Raw genomic sequence first — 24,693 nt, 5'->3', positions numbered from 1 at the left:
GTGGCAATCCGGCACTTCTGATCGGCTACGGGATCCGTATGCTTGCGAAAGCAAGGCTCAACAAAGCAATGGCAACTCCACCAGACGTGCTGCTAAGAGTCTAAAACACACCGGTAACTAAACGCGTTTTAACGGCACCTTAAAAGCCATCCACCTCCCCCGGCAGCGGAAAGCTTGTCAACTCTGGAAAAAGGTGCGATGGACCCGAGAGACACAGCCCCGGATTCGTGGGAGCTGGAGGAGGATGCCGAGGCCCCGGCTGCAGCGGCGGAGCTCCCCGCCGCCTTCGCCGCCCTCAACGTCAACGCCAAGCCGTTTGTCCCCAACGTTAACGCCCCGGTGTTTGTCCCGAGCTTCCTTCAAGCCAGCGCCGTGGAAATGCCGGCTGCAGACGGTACGTGAACGCCAGACAGCTCCCTGGAAGTTAGCTTAACTTGCTAGCTTGCTCGCTAATCCAGCTAAGTTAGCCTTCCTCTGTGCAACTCGCTGTGCTCAGTGCAGCCACTGCCACAGTTATCGCATTTCCTCTAACTAATCAACAAGTCGGTTCCAGTGTTAGTCATGTGTTGTAATGGAGTAGTAGCTGATTTATAACGCAGCGACTGCCACAATAAGAGCGTGACAATCTGTAGTTAATAAATATTTATAAAAGTTTGACATGCTTTGCTTTCTCTCCTCAAAGGTGCCCCCGATCCAGTGGCCAGCATGGAGGTGGCAGAAACAGCTGGTATGTCTACACCAAACACTGCATAATCAGGTTGTTACAGATCTACCTGTCAGGCCGGTTGTCCCCTCAGGACAGCTGTGGTAACAGGCTCAGGTGTTCGCATTCACCTGCAGCCTGATTTCTGAGTAGGGAAGCCCGGATGCTCACTTTTGAGTCTGCAGGTTCACTTTCTGAGCCTTATTTGGATTGCTGGCATTGGTAAACTTATGTGCACGAGCCTACGTATGATATGATGCAACCTCGCTTGTCCATGCCTAAAATAGACATCCCATTGGCACACACTGATGTGTCAAGCATAGCATGTCCAAGGTCTGCTGTGTGCCACAGCAGTTTGAAAATATGTGTTCACTCCTGTCACTTTGTGCTGACTAGTTTTAATTTGAGTCAGGTTCATTCACATGTTTTTTTTTGGCCTGGCCTGTGATGCTGTGTGCCTCTGCTCAAGTTACAGAAAGCTGGTGGTGTTTATGTTTTTAAATAGAGCACTGCAGCTGTAGGAGAGTGAGTGAGTGACACAGGCGACAGTGAGCGTGATCCACAGAAACCCTTTTCACATTTCCTGCACTGGAGATGCTTAATCCAATACTTGCCTTGTCAAATATCTCTGAGCATGTCTGAGTGAAAAAAAACTCTAATTACAGCAGGATGTCGACAGAGTCAAGGCCCGAATGGCGTTGTGAGTTGCCAGCAGCAATATCTCGCAGGCTGATTATAAACGAGGAGGGTTGAGAGAAGAAAATAGGCTTTGTGCATGACTGCTGGGCTGCATAATTTCATAGTTACGGAAACGGGAGGCTTATTTGTGTGTTGCCATGGGAAGATGCTTCTTCTGCAGGGCTCAGCAGATTTCAGCGGACTCTTGTTACAGTTTTTCTTTCTTTTAGTTATTTGCTTGGCAGAACATTGCGTTGATTATGTTTCTAATGAGTTGGACAGGACTAATGAATGACTGACTGCAGAACAAAGACAGTCAAGACTCTTTTTAGATTATCTGTGAAGGCAAATGGATTTTATTCACATGTGCTATCCTCAAAGTCTTCAGATAACACAGATATGTTAAGGTCACAGCTCTAACTTTTCTAATTTTAGTTGGTGCACAAGGAAATCAAATTAATTCCAACCTTTATTTAAGGCTCTGGAGGGAAACTCTTATTTTCAATGATGCCGATCATTAACAAAGACATTAAAAACAATCAACAAGCAAACAAATAACAGTAAAAATAGCAATAAAATCATACAAAACAATAGATAATAAAAGCGACGCAAATAGCTAAAAGTAAAAATAAAGGATAGCAAACATGTTTTGGTGTAGAAGTGTAGTTAAAACATTTACGCTCATTTAAAACAAGATCTTAAATAAGGCATTTGTACAGCCGTAGTGGTGGAAGAGGGTCCAAAGTGAAGTTCCTTTGCAGATTATTCCACGTTTAAGGTGCACAGTAAGAGAATGACATTTTTCCTAGTTCAGTTCTGATTTGAGGAATGTGGAGCAAAAAGCTATTCTGTGACCGACTTCCAAGATTATGTGAGATTCGAGTTAAAAGGGATGAAATATAGAGAGGAAGCATCTGTTTCACAGCTTTATATGCTGATCCTACAAATACCTCTGTGATACTTCTTTGTAGAGTCGCCCTGATCAAGTTTTTTTGCCCCCAATCTCAGTTCGAGGCATTTGATATTGAGTATCTGCAGATACCGAATCTCGATCCGATACTTTTATTTACCTGGATAATACAGCTGCACAGTGCACACCTGAGGTACTTTAAAGTTATTAAAAACGGTCCAGTGTAAATGCTTGACAGTTTAACTGCTCTGCAATGCAATACAATAAAAAATATCTGCATCCAAACAGTTCCTTAATGGTTTTTATTTTATTTCATTTTTACAAAATAACATATTAAACGTACTAAAAATATTTTTATATGGCTCTTATAACAAATCCACGCTGTGCAGGATTTGTTTTTGTTTTATGTTTTTCTCAACAAAATAAAGTAAACAAACTAAAATGTATCAGGAATAACTCATTGTAATAAAAGTACAGAACACCACAAAGGAGTAATATAATCACAGTTTCACTTCAGAGTAGTGTTACAGCTTAACTTTAACATTTCCAGTCACAACAAGTAAAAATCGGTCACAGTTCCGCTTATTACAGCATTATAGTAAAACTAGTTCACGAAAAATGAACAACAAAAAATGATTTATTTAAATTCCGCCTTACGTTGTGTAGCAGCTTATGTTAAACATGACAAAAAAATCAGTTTCTTCTTATTGGAGAAGCAGCATCACAATAAACCCTGAATATCTGCCAGAAACCGTGCTCACCGTTTACCACACCTGCGTGACGGCGGATGTTAACAAAGGATTGGACATGGTGCATGTTAAAAATAACCAATCCCGATCAATTATAAAAAAAAATGTGTTTATCCGGGCTGATAGTGATCGTAGTGATCTGATTAGGACATCCCTAATTTTTTGGCATTTCTGCTTTATTTTTGATAGTGAGAGACAGGAAAGGCTGGTGAGCTACTGAAGCGTTCACGGAAAAACAATTAAAGATAAGAAATGACCAAAAATGATCTGTCCAGCTTTACAAATATTCACACTAGAACACAACCATCAGTCGACCTCGTGGTTTAAAAGCAAACGGGGACTGAGCAGCTGTTTGTGACAGTAAATGCATGTGTTTCCTTTTGACAGATTTGATATTGCCTTGTGAAATTACTTCAAGCATGTATGAAGGAAAACTTCTAATAACAGTAAGATGAGACTGTCAACAACGTCAAGGCCCGAATGACATTCTGAGTTGCCAGCGGCAACATCTCATCACTCATTTCCTTTTAACCACCTCTCCATCCATCCATCCATCCATCCGTTTTCTTTTACTGCCCAGCTTACATTTGGCGAGAGGCGGAGGACGCCCATAGACAGATGGCCGTACTATCACAGAGTTGACATGTAGTTCAGATACCTGGTATTAAGATGTCTTTTGGTGATATGGAGTGGACAGCTGAGACACATCGTCCATCACAGCTGGTCAGCTGGAGACGCATGATAGACACAGGCGTGATGCCTGTGTCTATCATGCGTCTCCAGCTGACCACTTGTGTTCAGATTTCATAACTGTCTCTTCATCACTTATCTTTGAAGGCCCAGAGGGCCCAGCGCACCATTATAATGTCCACACTCTCATTTACACGCCTACTAGTTATATCAGCAGTTATGTTGGTACCACTGGACAGGGTTCCCACTGTCATGGAAAACCTGGAAAAGTCATGGAATTTCACAGTCAGCCTGAAAAAGCCCTGGAATTAGTGAGAATTACTGAAAGTCAAGTTATGTAATGTGTTGTGTAAAATGAAATTGTAATCTTTGGTGGATAACCTTTCACAAAATGTAACCTAAAACCCAAATTTAATTTCTGTAGCTGTGGATGTAACATGTCATCGTGTGACGTTTCATCATCATATACGTTTCTTCATTTTCTCTCCCTTCATGAGTGCCCGCAACCTGAAATAATGTCGAGAGTTGGAATCGGATATGTTTGAGTAAGAGCAGGCAAGTGGGAAAAGAAAAAATAAAGGGTCCTTGAAATTTCATGGAAAAGTTTTTTAAAAATTTTAGCTATGAAAATGTGTGGGAACCCTGACTGGAGATAGTGATTTGAGCAAAAATGATAATTGCTCCTTCCATAAGACAAAATGATTAACCCAACACTTTGTCTAACTCATCATAAAGTGGGTGAGTTCAAGAGCCTCAGTGCGCTGTCACTAAAATAACCACCATGTCCAGCGTTTTAGCGTTTACACAGCAAAAGTGGCAAGTGTTGTGAGCAATCAGATCACAGTGCAGTGGTGGCAATTTATGGTTATGTCATCATTAATTGCATATTTTCACATACACCGCACACTACTGTACATTTTATTTGCTTTATATTGTGTATGACTCTGCTTACTTAATGACACATTTTAGGTCACTGTAAAAGGTTGTGTTACCCCAGCTTCATCCTGGAACATCTAAAATCGTGTTCATGGAACAAACTTGTTTTTATAATACCTTGATCAGATGATTTTAGGGAATGGTTAAAAATCAGGAAGAATGAATGAAGTGTTTGTTGTGACTGGTGTGTAAATAAAAAAAAGAGGGACGTGCTCCTATGAGAGGTTATATCACTATCGGTCATATGTGGCATGCTGCAGTTAATTTGTAAAACAACTCAGGTCTTTGATTAAAGATCTTTATATTTCTTACAACTATGCCTCTGAGAAGTTTTATTTAGAGTTTAAAAGTAAGATTCGCATTTAGCACTGTCCACTTGTGATCAGATCACTCAAGTCGCATGTTAACACTAAGTATAAACAGGCCCATAGAGACAGACAACCGTTCACACTTATATTCACACTTAAAAGTCACCTGCGTGTCTTTGGGCTGTGGGATGCTGCAGAACCTGGAGAAAACACACTTAGGAGAACATGCAAACTCCACACAAAAGCACCCAAAACCAGCCATTTGGGGCAAAAATACAGTAATTTAAAATGACATAGCTTGATGCACAGGGTGTCTGCAGGTCCTTAAAAAGTCTAAATGTCAGGGCGCCAGGGTTCAACTCCAACCTGTGGCCCTTTGCTGCATGTCATCCTCTCTCTCCCCCTCGAAATGAACACATACCCCCCCCCCCCCCCAACCTTAATTTAAAAAAAAAAAAAAAAAAGTCTATAGTGTCTTACATTCAATTCAATAAATAATAGGCCTTAAAAGTCTTAAATTTGAATATTTTTATGTCTGAATTGCCATAAATATTTTATATATTTTCATTTATTTTTGTCAAAATGAGTCAAGCTCTTGTGCGTGAAAGTCCATATTTCTGATTAGGGGCCGACTGATATTGGATTTTCATGGCCGATACCTATTATTAGTAGTTCATGAGACCGATATTTGGAACCAAGATGCTTTTACAATAAAAAATGCAAATCTTTTTTTCAATATTTATAATTTGAAATATAACAAACTCCAACACAAAACTGTATAAAGGCCTTTAGCAAATGTTTAATCAAAAATTAAACACGGCAAGTTCCCAGCAGCATTTTTTTAAAAATAAAGTTAAGTGAAATTTTATATATAAAAATTAATAAATAAAAACAGCCCCCTGAGGTTTTACAAAGTAAGAGTTCCTGTCATGCTGACACTTTCGGCGCACTTTTTAATTAATTAATTTTATCAGTGATCATTAAAATAAAATACCAAAATAGATAATCATCAAAATGTCAAATAATAAATCTTTCAATTTGTCACTGGCCCTAATACCCACCTGTCCTGTTGTCCTGTTTTTTGTGTGTGTTTGTTTGTTTGTTTTTTCTTGAATTGAGAAAAGAAATTGTCCAAAAATCAGTCTTAAATTTAGTTAAAAATGATCTTCAAAAGGTCTTGAAAATCTTTAAATCTAAGTGTATGATACCTGTAGACACCCTGAATGCATAATTGACAATAATGACCAATAATTACACACAAAAAAACATAATGAGCATGAGAACGATAATGATGCAGGAGACGCTCGTGAATAATGATGACTTCAGTGCAGTTTGGTCTTTGAAGCTGGATTTTATTTCTGTGCGTGTTTGATGTGTGCAAAAGGGGATCTCTCTCCAAAATGATTGTGCAAATGTAAAAGGATTTAAGTTTTGTATAAACATGACACTGGCAGAAATGACGCCGCTTGAGTGAATTCCAGGATTCAGAATCAATCAGGATTTCCCCGCGATCGCTCTGCAGGTTTTCATTCCAGCCAAAAAGAAAAGTTTCATCATTAAATAGTGAGCTGTGAGTAGCGTTTAAACAGCACAGAGGAATAACAGGGGTGTGTTTGTTGGTTTCAGCTCCGGTGGAGAATGGAGGCACAGAGGCCGACATGACCACGGAGGACGAGACGTGGGAGCAGAAGGAGGAGCCGGGGGGAGGCGGAGGAGGCGGAGGACAGGAGGACCTGGGCTCGGGAGGAGCCTGCGAGGAGGGAGCCGCCAGGAACGAGGATGAGGAGATGATGGAGGAGGAAGAGGAGGAGATGCCCATGCCTAAAGTGGCTCCGGCACCACCAGATGCCCCCAAAAAAGAACACGTGAACGTGGTCTTCATCGGTCACGTGGGTGCGTCTCATTCGTATGTGTGTTAAGTCATTGAGATTAGAGAACGTTTTATTCATCTTCTAACCTGTTTCTGTTCGTCAGATGCTGGTAAATCAACTATTGGAGGACAGATCATGTGAGTAATCCATTTTTTGTCTTCTGTGTTGGCATATTAGTGCTATTATATTTCTTAGATTTATGTGCATTTACTTAATTACTTCTTGATTTAATTTATTAGCACACTAGATTTGATCAAAACAAGTATGAAGCAAGCACGTGTGACGTTTTGTGTCGTTTCTTCATGTTCTTTTCTCGCTCCATCTTTATATTTGAGTTAAGTTTGAACCTGATATACTAATAAATTTAAAACAAAAAATTTAAAAAAGGTACACACTCAACCCAGTGAGCTAGAGGCCACCCAGAGGATATTTTTTCTTTCATTCCTCTTATTTCTATCTCTGTTTTCTTGTAACAGCACCTCTAAAGTGTCCCAATTTCCCCCCAGGGGTCAATACGGTAGTTTTGATTTCCGAATAAATTTTTTTTAAAAATGTAGTATTTTTGCCTTTAATTTGTCGGCTGTATAGAAACGTCTGTCCTGCCTCTCCTGCTGTCAGCTATTGTGCAACAGGCTGCCTCTTACACAACAGTTGTTTTTTTAAGTTTAAGCCTCAGTTTTTCTTTGGCCTCTTTAATGCCACAGATACAATAAATCACTTCTATGGCCATGTGTTTGAAAACATTTCTCTTTTCCCTTTCTTGATTTTCTCCTTTCTAGGTACTTAACTGGAATGGTGGACAAGCGAACCCTGGAAAAATATGAAAGAGAGGCGAAAGAAAAGAACAGGGAGACATGGTGAGAAAGGGCTCTGCAACAATCAGTGTTTTCTCGTGTCTAAAAACATTCATGCGCCAATTTTCATACTGCTCATCCGGAGCAGGGTCGTGGGGGCAGTAGGCTGAGCAGACGTCCCTCTCCCCAGGTCTCTCCGGGACAATAGTACAGATCCTTGTACAGGTCTTTGTTAGCTGATCCTATCCTGTGACTCGATAAAATAGTTTTAAATATCAAAGTATGTCAGTAAGTACTTTTTCCTCCTTTTACCTCCTTCCTCCTTTATTCACATAAAATGTGAATAAATTGCAGTAAGATGCTTAAAACATTTTATTGAAAGTCCTCAGACGCACTAAATATGAGCTATAGTATTTTAGTAATAAGCATGCTTTTTTCACTCAGCATCATTCAAGCAAATATTGCCAATATAATAGCAATATAATAGTTTTGGTAACAGCAGCCTTATTTAGTGCATCGATTCTTAAATGCTCTTAACAGTTTTGTGAAACATGACTTGATAAATGAACGTGGTGCTTTCAGGTACCTGTCGTGGGCTCTGGACACAAACCAGGAGGAGAGAGACAAGGGGAAGACGGTGGAGGTCGGCAGAGCTTACTTTGAGACCGAGAAGAAACACTTCACTATCCTGGATGCACCCGGACACAAGAGCTTCGTCCCCAACATGATCGGTGGAGCTTCACAGGCCGACCTGGCAGTCCTGGTGAGATGAACAAACAAACCCAACTAGCCCTGACCTCAAACACTCAGAGATTAAATCCCGTGAATCCGTTTGATGAATTATTCCTCCGGCGAAATGTTTCACTGCAGGAATAAAGTATAAAATTCTCAAACCTCCTCAGCAGCACAATTCATTTTCCACCACCGTCCATCTTTACATATCGCATGAATAGGTTCACGGAATTGATTTAAAGGAGACAACTTTTTTTGTCTGAGCGCAGGGATAACTGGTCTCTTTCTCGCTGGTTTGTATCAGGTGATTTCAGCGAGAAAGGGGGAGTTTGAGACCGGCTTTGAGAAGGGCGGACAGACGCGGGAACACGCCATGCTGGCTAAAACAGCAGGAGTCAAACATCTCATTGTGCTCGTCAACAAGATGGACGACCCCACTGTCAACTGGAGCCTAGAAAGGTGAACAGGGACCACGTGGGAATTAAATGACTAAATCGCCAACAATTGAGTATAAATTTGTCACGTCATTTTTTTTTAAGCCACTGGCACGATACCTCCACTTCGCTTCGGGGTTTCAGTTCGCTCCCTCTCCCAGACACACTAACACAAAAAAACTCACAAACATTCACACACACTCCTCCGCCCATCCAGATCACCTGATCCTGAGCGATCGTGTGTGAGCAGGTGTCAGTGTACGCGCAGGGCTCCAGACCATGAATATTAAGACGCATTTTGCGATCATGAAGCACTACTGCAACTTGCAATTGCTAATAACATATGAACTGGAGTTTTAGTTTGTTTCCAGCTCAAAGTGAGCACGGTTGCTTCAAAATAAAAGCACCAGGGGTTCCACTGTGTCTTATTTAATTATAACAGCATTTAATTTGACTTCATTGTTAGGTCATTATTTACTTAAATGATATTGTGACAATATTTTATTTGACTTTTCTTATATGGCAATATTGAAATTTAGTAATTTTGAATTTTGGATGTAATATATGCTATACATATACATAAACCATTTATTACGATATAGCCTTAAAATATCACAATATTATATTTTAGCCACATAACTCTTTGTTGTTTGGTCTATAAAATGTCAGAAAATGGTGATAAATGTTGATCAGTGTTGCCTAAAGCCCAAGACAACGTCCTGAAATGTCTTGTTTTGTCAGCGGGGTTTCAATTGTATGAGATTTTCACGGTTCGATGAAAAATATCCCGGTTTCAAAGTGTTACAGAATTATTGTTATTATCAGTCAGAATGATCGATAAAGGAATGAAAACAGAAGGATTAATTGTGGTTGAATACATGATTTATCACTATAACTAAGACTAAACCATTCTTTAAATGGAAGAATGTTTCCCATTAGAAAATAATGAAAATAACGGTGAGATTTTCCAGCCAGTTGCTTTTTTTTCAGTATGGTAGATGTAATGTAATGCAAATGTACACGGTACGATACTCCTCAGCTTTCATATCACAGTATATCTTTAGACCAGTATATATAGCAACCTTATTTGTCGAATCCCCAAAGATATTAAGTTTTCTGTCAAAGAGAAGAAAAAAACAGAAACTATTCCAATTTAAGCAGTTCATTTTTCTTTAAAAATTACCCAAAAACGGTGAATCTGTTATCAAAACCCTTAGGAATTTACTTAAAAGTTGGCTTATTGATTGATAATTGTTGTAGCTCTAAAGTGCACCAAAACATTGTCTCCCAGTAAATTATTATAATTGGTGTTGGTGTCTGTTGTACTTGATGTTTTTGTAAAGCTCCCACATCTGACTTCTTCCTTTGGGGAAAAAAAAAAAAAAATCAGCGATGTTATCGTTCTCATATTTCAGTAAATAATCGCATCTGTTGATTACTTTCCTGCAGGTATGAAGAGTGTAAGGAGAAGCTGGTTCCATTTCTAAAGAAGGTGGGCTTCAACCCTAAGAAGGACATCCACTTTATGCCTTGTTCTGGACTCACAGGTGCCAACCTCAAGGACCCCGTGCCCGAATGCCCCTGGTACACGTAAGTACAAGCGTGTGACGTGTTGTCACATTATCTGGTTTACGGAGGAAATGTTAATGTTCAGACACATATATCTACAGGTGTTAACATAGTCATTAAAAATCCTCGCGTGTTCATGTTGTAACTGCGCATGATGAGATAAATTCAACAAAAAAATGAGTATGAAATGTTGACTGCGTGGTGTGGCTGCTCTTTCCAAAAATGAAAGGTACATTCAGGATATGTGGATCACCTGCCAGCAGCAGACATCAGTGTGACCTTATTTTCTGGCAGTTTTTTTCCTTATGTTTCTCAGAGGTGATCAGAGAGCTCTGGTACGCAGCGCTGACACAGTGTTGATTCACAGTCTTGTTTATAACGGAACATATTTTTTTTCCCTGATGGTTGCAGCTCTGTTCTGTAGACTGTGGAAGAAGACGGCTGACTTTATGTTCATGTTAAAGGCGCTGAATGTAACTCTGGAGAGAGACCGTTGTGTCTCCGTCCCAGGTCTTCAAATGCTGATGCTTTGGGGTGGTGGTTCGGATCAACGACCAACCCAAAGCGATGGTATTTTATTAGACAAAACAAGGATCTCGAATATAGTTGTGACTTTCTGTACACGTTTCATACCACAGTTTGAAGTTGCTGCCGTTTCTTTATCAAAGCTATGTCAAAGACGCACTTTGATGAGAAGACTATCTGATTTGACTGAGACAGAAATCACGTTTATAGACGAGTTTATCTCCTAAGATCTTTTAGCTCTCACTTTAATAAATACACAAGAGAAACTCACAATATGTCAAGAACAGTATATTTTTAACACCTGCTTTTCTTATTGAACAGAGAAATACAAATGCACACCTCACTAATTCAAGTTTATCTCTTTAACCCAACTAAGACTAGCTTAATTCCCTCATTAATTTAAGGCGCTATTAGAAATCTTGCTGTCAGGATTCCTCATTTCGTGGTATGCTGTTACACGGTGATATTGTCCGAGCCTAATGCGATGTTTTGTTTTGGTTGTGGTGTGTGGAATTGATCATTTCTAGCTGCAATATTTTCCCTTGTTTCACAGCTGCAGTTTGATCAAAATTTTAATTAAAAATCTGCCACTATGCACATAAAACGAGAGTCATAGGCTGTCACACATCACATGGTAGGACACAGAAGACACGCTGGCGAGGACGTTTCTGACAACAGAAATAAAATGTGAACAAGTCGGTGTTTTTTTCTGACTGTGGTGATTTGCGTTCTTTACCAGGGGTTTGCCATTTATTGCCCATCTGGACAGTTTGCCAAACTTCACCAGATCCAGCGACGGACCAGTCAGACTACCTATCGTAGACAAGTATAAGGTGAGCAGTGGAAAAAATGTCTCTTTCTTAGGAGAGAAAAACAGAAATCGACGGCAGCTCGTCTTCTCCCTGTCCTCGGCAGATGAGTGGGCGTCTTTTCGTTTTTTTCGTTCCCTTGGCCAAAACGATTTTATGTTCCCTCTCCAATTTGTCATTCTCCTTCCTCTGTGGTGATTTTCCAAGAGCACACCAACATGCTTACACACACACACACACACACACTGCAGCCTCTGCGCAGTCATTGCTCTTTAAGATAATTCAGCTTCTTGGCGCACGTCTCAGTTTGGATGTTGGAAGCAGTTCATCACATACTGTAAGTGTTGGTGGAATTGAGTTATTTTGGAGCTCTCTCTGTCATCCATACATTAATCATCTTTCCCTTTATTATGAATCATCTTTCCTCTTTATCCTCTTGTCTTTGACTCTTGTAAATGCTCCTCTCTCTCTGTGATTGTAAATGAGCCTGTTACAGTGGCTATATGATAAATTAGGAGTTCCCCTGATGTATGAGGATTATGGCTCCGTTAGCTGGCTGCTGCATACTAATGTCCCTGCCAAGACTTCCATACAGCAAGCTCTGCAGATCCTCACAGCTGTGGATAAACCCTCGTTATTTTGTGATGAATGGTGAAAATCATGACTGATCATTAATTCATTTATACATGCCAGCAGAAATTAATTATGTATTTTGTAGGGCTGGACCCAAATGTTTGTTATTTTTGTAGGTATTTGGTTGGATATTCTTTTTTTCCTCATTTAAATTTTTCTTTTTTTTTTCTTGCATGTGTGAACAAGTGAAGGATACACAAAGACGACTACTATTATATACGTATTATGTATATTATATGTTATACATGTGGAAAAAAACAATGGACACAACAAACTGTATACTCGGTGTTAAGAGTGTGTGCGCGTGCGCGCATGTGCACGTGCTTGTGTGCTGGTAAAGCATTTAGGAAGTTGTGATGGATTACAGCAAGTGGAGTGGGCAAAAGGGAAAGATTAAGCAAAGTAAAGTAAGGGGGAAAAAGAGATAAATGAATCAAACTTTTCTCTACTTCCCGAGGATAAATGTCATTTTAATGTTTGTGAGGGAAAAAAGCATCTTAAATCTTCGATTTGGTGGAGTTAGTACGCTCTGCTCCTGCCTCACATGGCTTTGTCAGGTTATTATGAATAGTTTGTAGCTCTATAGTAATTTTTCCATAATAACAAAAACAATTGTCACAAACATGAGCAGCTTCTCAACATGTGTGTGTCTGTGTCTCTGTCTGCGTGTCCTTGTAGGACATGGGCACGGTTATCCTCGGGAAGCTGGAGTCTGGATCCATCAGTAAAGCCCAGCAGCTGGTCATGATGCCAAACAGGGTGAGATCTCCTCTCTGGACTTTGCTCTTTCTCAGAAGGGACCAATAAACCTTCGACTAGAAATAACTTCAACGCCACATTCTTGTATTAAACTCTCTGCAGCCTCGTTGGAAAGAAACCCCAGTTTCAGCACAGCAATCGTGCTTATTTGAAAATATTTACACACAGTTGTGTATGTGTGTGTTACAGCACACGGTGGAGGTGTTGAGCCTGCTGAGCGACGATGTGGAGACAGACGATGCAAGTCCTGGGGAGAATCTGAAGTTGAGGTTGAAGGGCATCGAGGAGGAAGAAATCCTGCCTGGTTTTATCCTCTGTAGCCCTGACAACCTGTGCCACTCGGGCCGCACCTTTGACGCACAGGTACGTCAGAGGACACCAGAAGTCCCTGCGTGCTGGCATCTGTGTCCTCAGTGTTACAGAGTCATTCGTTGTGGGGAGAATTTGAATCAGACTCTTCAGGTTGAGGCTCAGTTAGCTCTCATTTATTCCATTTGATGCTAACAGATCCACTCTCCACCGCACACTCTAAAACACAGGTGTAGGTGGGACGGCTGTGCTGCAAATCAAATTTTTTTCAGGCCACACATTTGTGCAGAGCCGCTGTTAAAAGCCCAGTTAGCAGCAAGCACTTAGCTGCTTGTTTGATTTACTGTTTGGTGTTAAGTGAACAGAAGCCAGAGGGCCCAGTGGTTGAGAATGAGGCATTTAAATGTGCCAGCTGATGCTCACTGATTTTATCTATTAAAGACATAATTTAAGCCTGATGACAGCTTGTTTTTAAACATATGAAGATTTTGAGAATGCAAATAAGAAACTCATATATTAAGCTCTGTTTCAATACTAAGTACATATGTCATGAACATGGGAATTTATATTTCTAAGTGGGGGAGCACTTAGCACAAAGATACATAATCTAAATTCTAAAAAAGAATTTTGATTTAAGACCAATTTCCTGCAGTTCTACACTACTTGCACTAGTCAAGATTAGTTGGATTGAGCGTGTTATTGATTCAACTAAAACACAAAAAGAATGGAGATGCACTCACTGTTGCTCAGGCACCTGTCGTTATTAATATGTCAAATCAACTGATTGTGATTTTAAGGATCTCTGAACTTTGCTGATTTTCTCCTTTTTATTCCAGATCGTCATCATTGAGCACAAATCAATCATTTGTCCTGGTTACAATGCAGTCCTTCACATCCACACCTGCATCGAAGAAGTGCAGATCTCAGTAAGTTCACTGTCCTTCTTTCCAGCCTGTTACTGAAACATGTTACCGTGTTACGCCCGGTCCACACTGCATGCACATGTAGGATGTGACGGCTACTCCGCTGAAGTGCTGCAGCTCGTATCCTTGTGTTGTTCACACTGACAGCGTTGTTGCTGCAGAGCTGCCTGCTGCTATAGCTACTGTATTTCCACAATTAAAAGCCGATACTTCACTAAATTATGGAGTCATGCAGCCACTGTAGTATAAACATGACGGTCCTGCAAATATTTCACAATAAAAGCCTTGTGTTAACATTTGAAGTGATTCTATCAATAGAAACATTGTCAGATGACTTTTACTTTGAAAGGAAAACGGGAAACATGAGTTTAAGGATAAATACATAGTAATATTTTTACGTTTTTATGTCTGTGACAGATACAGACCTTGAGACTATTAAAAAATTGATGCAAAGTCATTACTATTATTAAAACACCATTTTCACTGTCTAGTCTGTCTAGTCACTGTCTTAGAACACAAAGGAATAAAACATGTTGCAAGAATAAACAAAAACAGCACTTCAAAATAAAAGCTCTGTGCTGAAAATTCACTCTTCACTTCAACATAAAGTGGGAGTTTTACAAACCTGACACATTCACAAGTCACTTGCGGTCCGTTCATAATGGACTCGGGACCCACTTTTGGACCGTGACTGCTGGCGCGGGCAGTGTGGCCCAGGCTTTAGAGTGTGGTTTTTGTTATCTATTTGATTTGCTCAGCCAATGGTTCTGATCACTTCCTGGCCTCACTGGACTGTGGCTCAACTCTTTAAATCCTGCCTGCAGGCCTTAATCTGTCTGGTGGACAAGAAGACGGGGGAGAAAAGCAAAACACGACCACGCTTTGTGAAGCAGGACCAGGTGTGTATCGCCAGGCTCCGGGCAGCTGGAGTCATCTGCTTAGAGACCTTCAAAGACTTCCCTCAGATGGGACGATTCACACTGCGAGACGAGGGTAAGGACACCATGGCTTAACATTACTAAAGCAGTTCGAGTATCTTAAAGAGCTAGTATTTTTCAACCTGGACCCTCTTGTCTAAATGACTTATTCGAACAATTTTTGAGAACAGTATTGAGAGAGAACATGCTGGAGAAGGCTGCAGCAAAACTTTTCCTATTACTCACATATACACAAAAACATGGAAAAATAGGGTCCAGGTTAAAAAATACTATACTTACACTTAAAGCTAATTTGAATCATTTTTCCAGTGAATCTGTAATCATCCAATTTGTCCCTCACTTCTCTCCGTACACTCCTCCACCAGGCAAAACCATCGCCATCGGCAAAGTGCTGAAGCTGGTGCCAGAAAAGGACTAAATGCAACGTTGGCAGCATGCATGGAGTTCTTCCACCCGTTATCAGAAGAGAAACGCTGCTAGAGCCGACCCAAACAGCTACTCTCTCTTTACACACAACTATGCTGAAGAGGAGAACAACGACAAAAGGAGCGAAGGAGAAGGAGAATAAAATTTGAGACTGAATCAGTTTTTATGAACAATATGAAATGAGAGACCAAGTCCAGTGTGTCAGCTTTCTCATATTGAGAGCTCAGCTATGCCACTAATGTAGCTACATGCCCCCGTTCTATACTCCCACAGCTGACCGCGCAGTCGGCCCGCCACGCCATTTGTTTTTAGAATGGAGATGGATGTAACTGAGTTTGGGGAAGAAAAACAAACAAAAAAAACAGAATGACAGAATGATGATTTTACATCCTGTAAAAGACCAGAGTTAGCCTGTAATTTTAATTTGCATCTCCCTTTCTAAGAGTGGGATTCAGAATCCAGTGGACCTTTTATTTGGTTTTGAGGATTGCTGTACCAAAATTTTTAGTTTGGTCTCTCTCCATGAGATGGTTTAATTGGATTGAGCTCACATACGACTCTGATGAACCATGGATTTAAACACACACACAAACAGACACACACAGCTGTTACATAATCTAAACTGAAAATAAATGATCAAGCTGCAACTCAAATGTGTGTTTGTTTTCATTTTAAATAGTATTCATCATATGGGATCAACAAATCAATATACAATGTATCAACTAGGATTGCAGCAGTAATACAGTTTGAAGGTTTTCTGTGGAATGAACATTAACGCTTATAATACGTCGTACATCTGTTTATCAACTGTACTGGAAAAAAATCCCTGAAAAAGTATCTCCCCTTTATTTCTTATTGAAAACTGGTTTCAATTATAAAACATTTTTAAAACCAAAAATATATATGTATTCTCTGTGATGTTAAGTATACCACAAAAATTTCATACCGTTGCAACCCTATATCCATACCTTAACCCCAATTTCAAAAAAGTTGGGATGCTGTGTAAAACATTAAAAAAAAAAGGTGCAATGATCTGCAAATCTATATATTATCTATCTATACATTTTTTAAATATATACTTAATTGTTTTAATTTTTTTATATATATGTATATATATTTTATGAATAAATATGTATCTATATATAGAAATACATGTATATGTCTAAATGTGTCGGTGTGTATATGTATAAATTTAATGTTCAACTTAATTGATTTTTTGTAAAATATATATTATATATATATATACTGTATATATATATAATTGTCTTTGGACGTTTGCCTTCACCAATGTTCAGAGGTCTCTACAAATAAAGTTTCTTTGTATTGTGACGTAAAGTGTCCCCGTTGCGCATGCGTCGGTGTGGTTTACACGTGAAGCAGGCAGCATGGCAGAAGCTGTAGCGGTTCCGTTGGACCGTGCTCAGGTAAAAACTTATTTTTTCCAAGAGTAAATTCAAACTCTCCATACATGTGTTGTCCGTTAGTAGATGTTCTCGTGACTGGGATAAATTATTATCGTTCTGAGGCGACAGCAGCAAGTTAGCATTAGCCAGCTTGTTTGCTAGGTTTTAGCAACGAAGCTAATTCAGGGGCACAGTAACTAAACTTTTGTCGGTGGGTTTAGGGAGACTTTTATAACAGTGGAATTAATGTTTCTATGAAACAGGTGAAAAAGGCCGTCCAGGCTCTGCAGGCTTTTCTGAAAACCAAGTCGACCCAGGACTCTCTGTTCTTGGACGACTCTCAGCAGATCAGCCTCCTGTTCACCCTCTGGAAGATCCCCCGGCAGGCTCAGACCATCCGCATGTGAGTCCACAAATAGGGACATGAACCTGCCTTTACTCCTCACCTCCCTCTGTAAGCAGCTCTCTGGCCTGAAATGAATTCTACCGGTATAGAAAACGATCTCAAATGCATTTTCCATGCTACAGCAGAGGGATATTAGGGACTGTTCGTTATTTACGAGGAGAGGGGAGGGGAGGGGAGGGGGTCGTGCAAAAAGGGGGCGCCATGTCAAATAATTTTGAAAACTTTAAAAACCCTGTTTTAATTTTTTAAAGAAAATATGTGTGTGATAGGCATGTTTTTCTTTCTTCAGTTTTGTCTTTCTTGTATTTTTTTTACCTTTGAAAAATGTTAATGTGCTAATATGTATTGATGTGGGAGAACATCTTATTTGCCATCACCATTACTTCTGTTTCTCACTTTAGTTATTGAATTGTTTGTTTTTAAGCAAAAAGCTGCTTTTTTAAAATTGTACTACGTTTTTTTGAATAGAGTAATGTTCGTGCTAGACACTGTGAGTTGTCATGGAAATTACATTTCTTTGGTCCTTGAAACGTCATGGAAAAGTTTAGGAATTTGTCTGTGATAATGTGTGGGAACTTGAGCACAAAGCAGTTAATTTAAAAAGAGTTTCAGCTTCAGCCTGCACAAAAGCGATGACTCGTTATTGTTGTTATTGTTTTTCTTGTGTGTATTTGAGCTGTATGCAATGGAAAACCACCCAATAAAATCAAATAAATTGATGACGTATCATTCGGCCCTCAGCCCCCTGCCCCACGGCCAGCGGCCTGACACAGACGAGGTGTGCCTCTTCACCAGAGATGAGCCCAACATGACAGCACAGCAGACACAGAGGTTTTATAAGAAGCTGCTGGAGGAGAGAGGTGTGAAGAACATCACTGAGGTAACAACCAGTCAGCGTTTTATCAACCAGTAACGTCCACATTGAGACCTCCTGTCGATGGTAACCACAGTCCTGATGTGTCCCCGTCTCTCCTGAGCAGATCATCCCGTACAAGATCCTGAGGACCGAGTACAAACCCTACGAAGCCAAGCGCCGCCTGCTGGGGAACTTCGACATGTTCCTTTCTGATGACCGCATCCGCCGGCGGCTGCCGTCCCACCTCGGAAAACATTTTTACGAGAGGAAAAAGTAAGAGCTTTTTTTCTTCTTTTTTTTGGTAATTCTCTTTTTTATTGGTTTATGTGAATACACAAAAACAAAATACAGAACCAGATGAACATGAAGACCTTTCAGTCATGTAAAAATGAAAAATAAATTTAAAAAATATATTAAGAAATGAAATAAAAAGTTAAATAAATAAATAAATGAAAAATGCTAAAAAGGGGGTGTTGAATAAATAAAGATTTGTAAAATAAAATAGGGGTAAAAACTAAGTTGAAAGGCAAACAAAAAATAATGTTCTGTAGACAAGAGTAAGAGCTTTTGTTAGTGGTGTCAGTTTTACCTTTCAGTTTCTTAATGTTTTCAGCACCATCACAGACGTGTCCGTCAGGTGATCGATTATTTAACAGTGAAAACATTTACATGCACAAAGAAGTCAGGCTTTTGCCCGCATTTCAAAAAAGACGATATTTCAACTAAACTGTTCACACATTTAATAAAAATGAATATTTTCGTTCACATGCAGCTCTGCATACTCTGATAAACGTGCACTAATATAAAGTTTGTCACATTAAAATATGGAGCCGCTTGTCATTTTGCTTCTTTGCATCAAAACAGAATTTTTTCAGTTTCTTCCTGGTGGTTGACTCGTCCCCATATCCATGTGAACTCAGCTTCCCTCTAAAATTCCTTCAACCACTTTCTTGAAAAAGTTGGCGTTGTAATATTTGTGCACATCCAGTAACCTCTTAATATCAAAGTCTCTTCCTGATGTTTAAAAGTCTTTCTTTTCTTTGTTTTTTGACCAGAAATGTGGGCTTTGAATTTCAACCCCAGACGTGGGAACTGTACGTTTTCACAAACAAAACTCTCCAAAGAGCTGAACGTAAACAGACATGTCTTAATCTGAAAATGCAAAATATGGGAAAAGGGCCTGATTCTGAATATTTAAACAGACTATGCTGTTTTACATGACCCGCATCAAATCCAGAACGTTATCGTATTTGGCGTAAAATCAGAATCAGAATCAGAATCACGTTTATTGGCCAAGTTCAACAAATAAGGAACAAGGAATTTTTTCCAGGTTGGCAATGCTCACAGTACAGGGGAGGGAAATAAGTTAGGGATAAGAAAAATAGAAAAAAAGACAGACATAGACGTGTAATTGTATTTACAAAGGAAGAGATAGAGAGAATATATACAAAATGTACATATGTAATTCAAAAATATACAGTATGAACAGTTTAGTGCAAAAACCACTGTGCATGAGGTAGTATAAATATATATATATATATAAAATGGAAATATTGGTGTGAACGTAGCCAGTGAATTTTCTCCATCTGCAGTCGATGCATTCTGACATTGTTTCTGTCTTTGAACAGAGAGCCGCTGTCCGTGAACCTGCAGAGCAAACATCTGGCCAGAGACATAGAGAGAGTTATCCAGGGCACCTTCCTGAAGGTCACCAACAAGGGCTGCTGCTGGTGAGATCTGCTCGGCCGCTCTCTGTCTTCCTAAATCTGTGTGTGACACCAGCCTCTTTTCTCTTCAGCTTTAGGAAAACACATTTGGTTTTGCTCAAGCAACAAAACCTGTAGCACCTCATAGCAACCCTGTCGATTCTGTGAAGTGTTTGATACGGGCGTCTGCTGGTGCCAGAGAGACTCAATGTAAATCCAGATGGACCTCCTCTTCCTGTGGAGCCTGTCTCTACAACTTTGATACACAGTCTGCGATATCCGCATGAAATATGTGCATTTATACCACTTGTTTTGATGCCGTTTACAGTTAAGAGTTTGAAACCTGTATTATGTCACTCGTTGGCCTGTGTTGTAGCATGGCACGCATCGCCCACGCCGGCATGACTGCAGACGAAGTGACGGAAAACATCGAGGCTGCCGTCCAAACAGTGGTGTCCAAACTGCGCACGGTGAGTCCAGCTGTCCACAGACTTTAAATCAGCCAAAGCTTATTAATTGTCTGAGCTTCCTGGATAACTTTTAAGTTATAATTTAACTTAATATATCTATGTGAGGATTTTAGGGCTTTCAAATGAATAACTTTTTAGTCATGATTAATTGCATTTTCGATCTCATGTTTAAAATTCCAGTACATTTCAAAACAGCGGTACCTCATTAGGCGAGAGGCGGGCTATAAAAAAAAGACAAGTAAAGTAGTCATAACATCAAGAAGTGGATTTCTGAAGCCGAAAAATTAGAACCCCGAACCGACTCGCATGAGCTGCAGCCGAAACCCGGGCGCTTTGTCAGCTCCCCTCAGCACACATTTTCGGCCCAACCTGTCGAGCCTCTCAGGGGCCTGTCGGTCTCGGGTTGAGAACTCTACCAAGCAATTCTAAAAAAAAACTTAAACAAACCGGAAGTTTCAGGCAACAGTGGGCTTGCAAAAATCTCTTTTAGTGATCTAATACTCTTTTTGCGCATGGATAAGAGCACAAAATGTACAGGATAATCTCTGTTTTCAAAATTCTGTGTGTCTGTGACACAGCCTAATTATTTTAATATATATCTACATTAATGGGCTTCAACTTGGATTTTTATTGTGCATCTCTGTGGCGACAGTTAGTGTTTTGCAACATGGCAGTATGTAATAATGATGATTTCTTTTTCCTGTACTGTGCAGAAAGGACCGGTGCTGAAGCTGATCCACATGAAGAGTCAGACATCAGTGGCTCTGCCTATCTACACCTCAGACCTGCAGCAGCTCAGCGTGCTGGATGAGGAGCAGGAACAGGAACCCAAGAAAAAGGTCAGAGCGAGATCAAAATCAAACGTTGGTGTTGTGTTTGTGGCATCAGTGGCAATGGTGTGTAAAAATAAGTCGCTCGTGCGTTGCTTTTTGTGAATCACAGAGAGGTAAAGCCAAAAAGATAACGAAGAAGAACCAGACAGAGAACAAAAAGCAAAGCAAAGCAAACAAACATTCCACCGCGGAGGGAGAGGACGAAGCGGACGAGGAAGAAATCCCGCAGCTGGTTCCCATAACAACACCCAGCAAAAAGCCCAAACTGGAGGTCAGTGCTGCTCACAGCTGCTGGATTAAAAAACTTATTTCGCTATTTCAGGCGCCTCTGGGGGTGTTACAGTACACAAGTCAAAGTTCAGAGCGAGGTCAGTACTGCAGAGAAAAATAAACAAATCCATCCCGATTCGTTCATTTATTCTGAACAGACGGTAGTGAGAGTCTGAGTCCTGCTGGGAACTAAAAACATTCCTTTTTAGCAGAATATATGACTTTAAAGTAGCTTTTTGCTGGTTGCTCCACTCGCTTTTATGCTGATATTTTTTATGACTTGTAAATGTGATTTTATGTTGGGGTTTTTTTTACTATTTTTTTTTTTTTCTGCTAATGTTGTTACCTTCCAGCACTTTGAGATTTGTTCCAAATGTAAAGTGCATTAAAAATAAGATCTATTAATAGTGTTATTATTATGATCATTATTATTAGCATTTTGACATCTTTAGTAAACCCTTTTCAATGTAAAAATAAGGAACATTTCAGGCACTTTACTAAACACTGTACAAACCTAACCAAAAAGCAACAGATGATACATTTTAAAGCATCTTTTATGCTTTGAAATTGAAAATACAAAATAAACAGAATAATAGAAAATGAATCTTGTGTATTAGGGGTGTTTCAGTCAGTCCCAGTGAGGCTTCATTTTTAAACATTCAAAGTGCTGAAACATTTGTGTGTTCTGTTCGGACAAACTGTCCTCGTCTTACAATATATGCAGCTCCCTCCGTTGCGGTTGTAAATGCGTTTCACTTGCACTCGCCATAATGTGACTGACTTGCACACTGCTATCACAATTCACACAAATTCAGCCTCCTGAATTTCATTGCAAAAAAAACCCACCTGCAAACATCAAAAATTGCCCTATAATTATTTACAAAAGCTGTTGTGAAATCAGATTTCAGGCCAAAAAAGGCCCCAAAACAGCCCGCAAAATCCGGGAGGGACTGAGTTGTGCTAACATTAGCAAGTGCATCAATCTACATACTGTGTATTCTGTGCATGTGTCACACTGTGAGGTTTTTGCACAAAAACTCAAACCGTCACAGCCCCTCACTCTGGCAGTTCTGTCTTAACACAGTGGACTATACACACTCATGGCCTTTCTCTCTCTCTCTCTGTAGAAACCATCAAAAAAGAAGCGGTTAGAGAAGGCACCCAAACCTGCTGCAGCAAAGAAGGGAAGTAAAACGCCAAACAAACTGGTAAAGAAGGCAGGCAAGACCGACTCCAAAGTCAAAAGAAAAGTTCCTAAAGTAAAATGATCATCTGTAAAGGATCTTTGCACATCTTTACCCTCGCAACATGGACATTCAACACAGAACACAGGACCCGTTCACAAAATGTTCAGTCTGTTTTTTTCTTTGTTTGATTATATAAAGCAGATTATAAACCTTATCTGAAATTATCCTTGGCTATGTTGTGTTCTTTAGATGCTTCTGTCTTTAAATGTCAAACGTTCGTTATTCTCTGAATGGAAAGCCGCAGATGGAATATTAAATAATAATAACATTATTATATTATATTAGTATCTCAGGAAGTCCTTGAGGGAATTATTTCAAATTTGGCACAAGCGTCCCCTTGGACTCAACAATTAACTAATTAGATTTCAGTGTTCAAAGGTCAAGGTCACCGTAACCTCACAAAAATGTTTTTGCCATAACTAAAGAATTCATCAACTAATTATGACAAAATTTGATGCAAATGTCTTATAGGATAAAATAATGAAGTGCTGACATTTTAAATCCAAAAGGTCATAGGTCAACTGCACTGTGGCATCTTTATGTGGTATTAAGTATACTTATGTATTTTTCCGTGCATTGCTCTCCATCATATCTCAGGAACAGTATTTGGTCAGATACTGAATTGGTGACACTAATCTTGAAACTGTGATGATTGTATAGATTGTCTGGATGGAAACTGTAACTGCAACTTGACGGGTGCGTGGAGGCAATTTAGGTTTTAAGATCAGATCATCACCATCAGGCTCTACAGAACATTTTATGATTTCATGCACTTCGTGAATATGAACTGTTTATCCACCTTTTGTGTACTTAAACATCTGAAGAGAATTAGCCTCAAGGCCTGTTTGCACTGAGCCATTAGAGCCGTGCACGTATCAAATGACATGCCCATTGTTAACGACATTATACCGCCGCTTGTTCAGCTGCTGCCTGCATGTGGGCACATCTCCGACAGTACGAAGCTTTGCATCCTCACGACTCCATCGTGTCCTGAAGACGCCAAACATACATCCTACACACAAGCTGATGGAGACGTTCCGATAGGAGTGTTTTTTTCTGCAGACGGTATATTTGTTTTGGAGGTATAATGCAACAAGATGATCAGCCAATCGGTGGTGATGATTTTGTTGTCAACAGGTGGGCTGAGTCTGTGTTTGCATCCAAGCCCTCCCTCTGCTGTGTGGGTGTGGTTGGCCATCTGGAATTACAGTGTTCGCGGGTTACTGGGCAGGAGAGGGAGAGATGCATCATGCGGACACTTTCGTTGATCATACAGACGATATAGCTCCTTTATCTGACCGTTGATTTGAACAAGGACTGGCTGAGCAGACGGGACAAGCTGAAGTCGACCTATGGATGTTCAGTGGCTTGTGTTTCCATTATTCATGTGTTAGAGGTTCTCCGAGGGCAGAGCGGTAATAGGCATTGTTCTGTGTAGCAACCATGGAAGCAATTGGAGAAACTTCATTTCCAGATGACTCTGGGAGCCAAAGCCTGTGTCCAGAGCCTCACACAGGCGCCGGAGTGGCCCCGGGCTGGAGCCACCTCCACAAACCCATCATCGTGATGGTGATGGGGTCTCTGATGTGTGCTGCAGGCGGACTCCTCTTCCTGCTGCAGTCATTAGGGGTGACTGAAGCGTCCAGCTCCGTGGCCTCGGCCTGCCTCTCCATCGGGCTGATGTTTGTCGTCTTGGGGCTCGTGTGGATCCCCATACTAAAGGAGAAGCAGAGGCGGAAGCAGGGCGGCCAGGGGGCTCGGATAGAAGTGACATTGTAATGTGAAAGTGCTGTTTGTCGGTGATGA

The 24,693-nt window shown here is 40.3% G+C and overlaps 2 protein-coding genes and 1 non-coding gene across 3 annotated transcripts; all 3 read left to right on the top strand.

The window, feature by feature from the left end:
- Positions 1-16,366, top strand: gspt1 (G1 to S phase transition 1). The gene is made up of 14 exons (XM_042508105.1): positions 1-394; positions 683-727; positions 6,601-6,867; positions 6,949-6,982; positions 7,625-7,702; positions 8,222-8,402; positions 8,676-8,830; positions 10,255-10,395; positions 11,639-11,732; positions 13,020-13,100; positions 13,290-13,463; positions 14,246-14,335; positions 15,157-15,325; positions 15,636-16,366. The coding sequence occupies exons 1-14, from the start codon at positions 199-201 to the stop codon at positions 15,686-15,688; spliced, it is 1,758 nt and encodes a 585-aa protein (XP_042364039.1). The 5' UTR covers positions 1-198; the 3' UTR covers positions 15,689-16,366.
- Positions 16,367-17,049: 683 nt separating this feature from the next.
- Positions 17,050-23,051, top strand: rsl1d1 (ribosomal L1 domain containing 1). The gene is made up of 9 exons (XM_042508055.1): positions 17,050-17,120; positions 17,363-17,502; positions 18,247-18,385; positions 18,486-18,634; positions 19,990-20,091; positions 20,444-20,537; positions 21,251-21,376; positions 21,480-21,641; positions 22,768-23,051. Exons 1-9 carry the CDS (start codon positions 17,082-17,084, stop codon positions 22,906-22,908), a joined length of 1,092 nt encoding a protein of 363 aa, XP_042363989.1. The 5' UTR covers positions 17,050-17,081; the 3' UTR covers positions 22,909-23,051.
- LOC121959391 lies at positions 20,205-20,336 on the top strand. Its single transcript, XR_006106902.1, has one exon. It is a non-coding gene; the product is annotated as a small nucleolar RNA SNORA55 (small nucleolar RNA).
- Positions 23,052-24,693: the final 1,642 nt, after the last annotated feature.

Source organism: Plectropomus leopardus, chromosome 19 (assembly GCF_008729295.1).
Source record: "Plectropomus leopardus isolate mb chromosome 19, YSFRI_Pleo_2.0, whole genome shotgun sequence".
Taxonomy (NCBI): Eukaryota; Metazoa; Chordata; class Actinopteri; order Perciformes; family Serranidae; genus Plectropomus; species Plectropomus leopardus.
The sequence above is the reverse complement of the archived record's forward strand: the minus strand, read 5'-3'. Positions and strand labels throughout refer to the sequence as shown.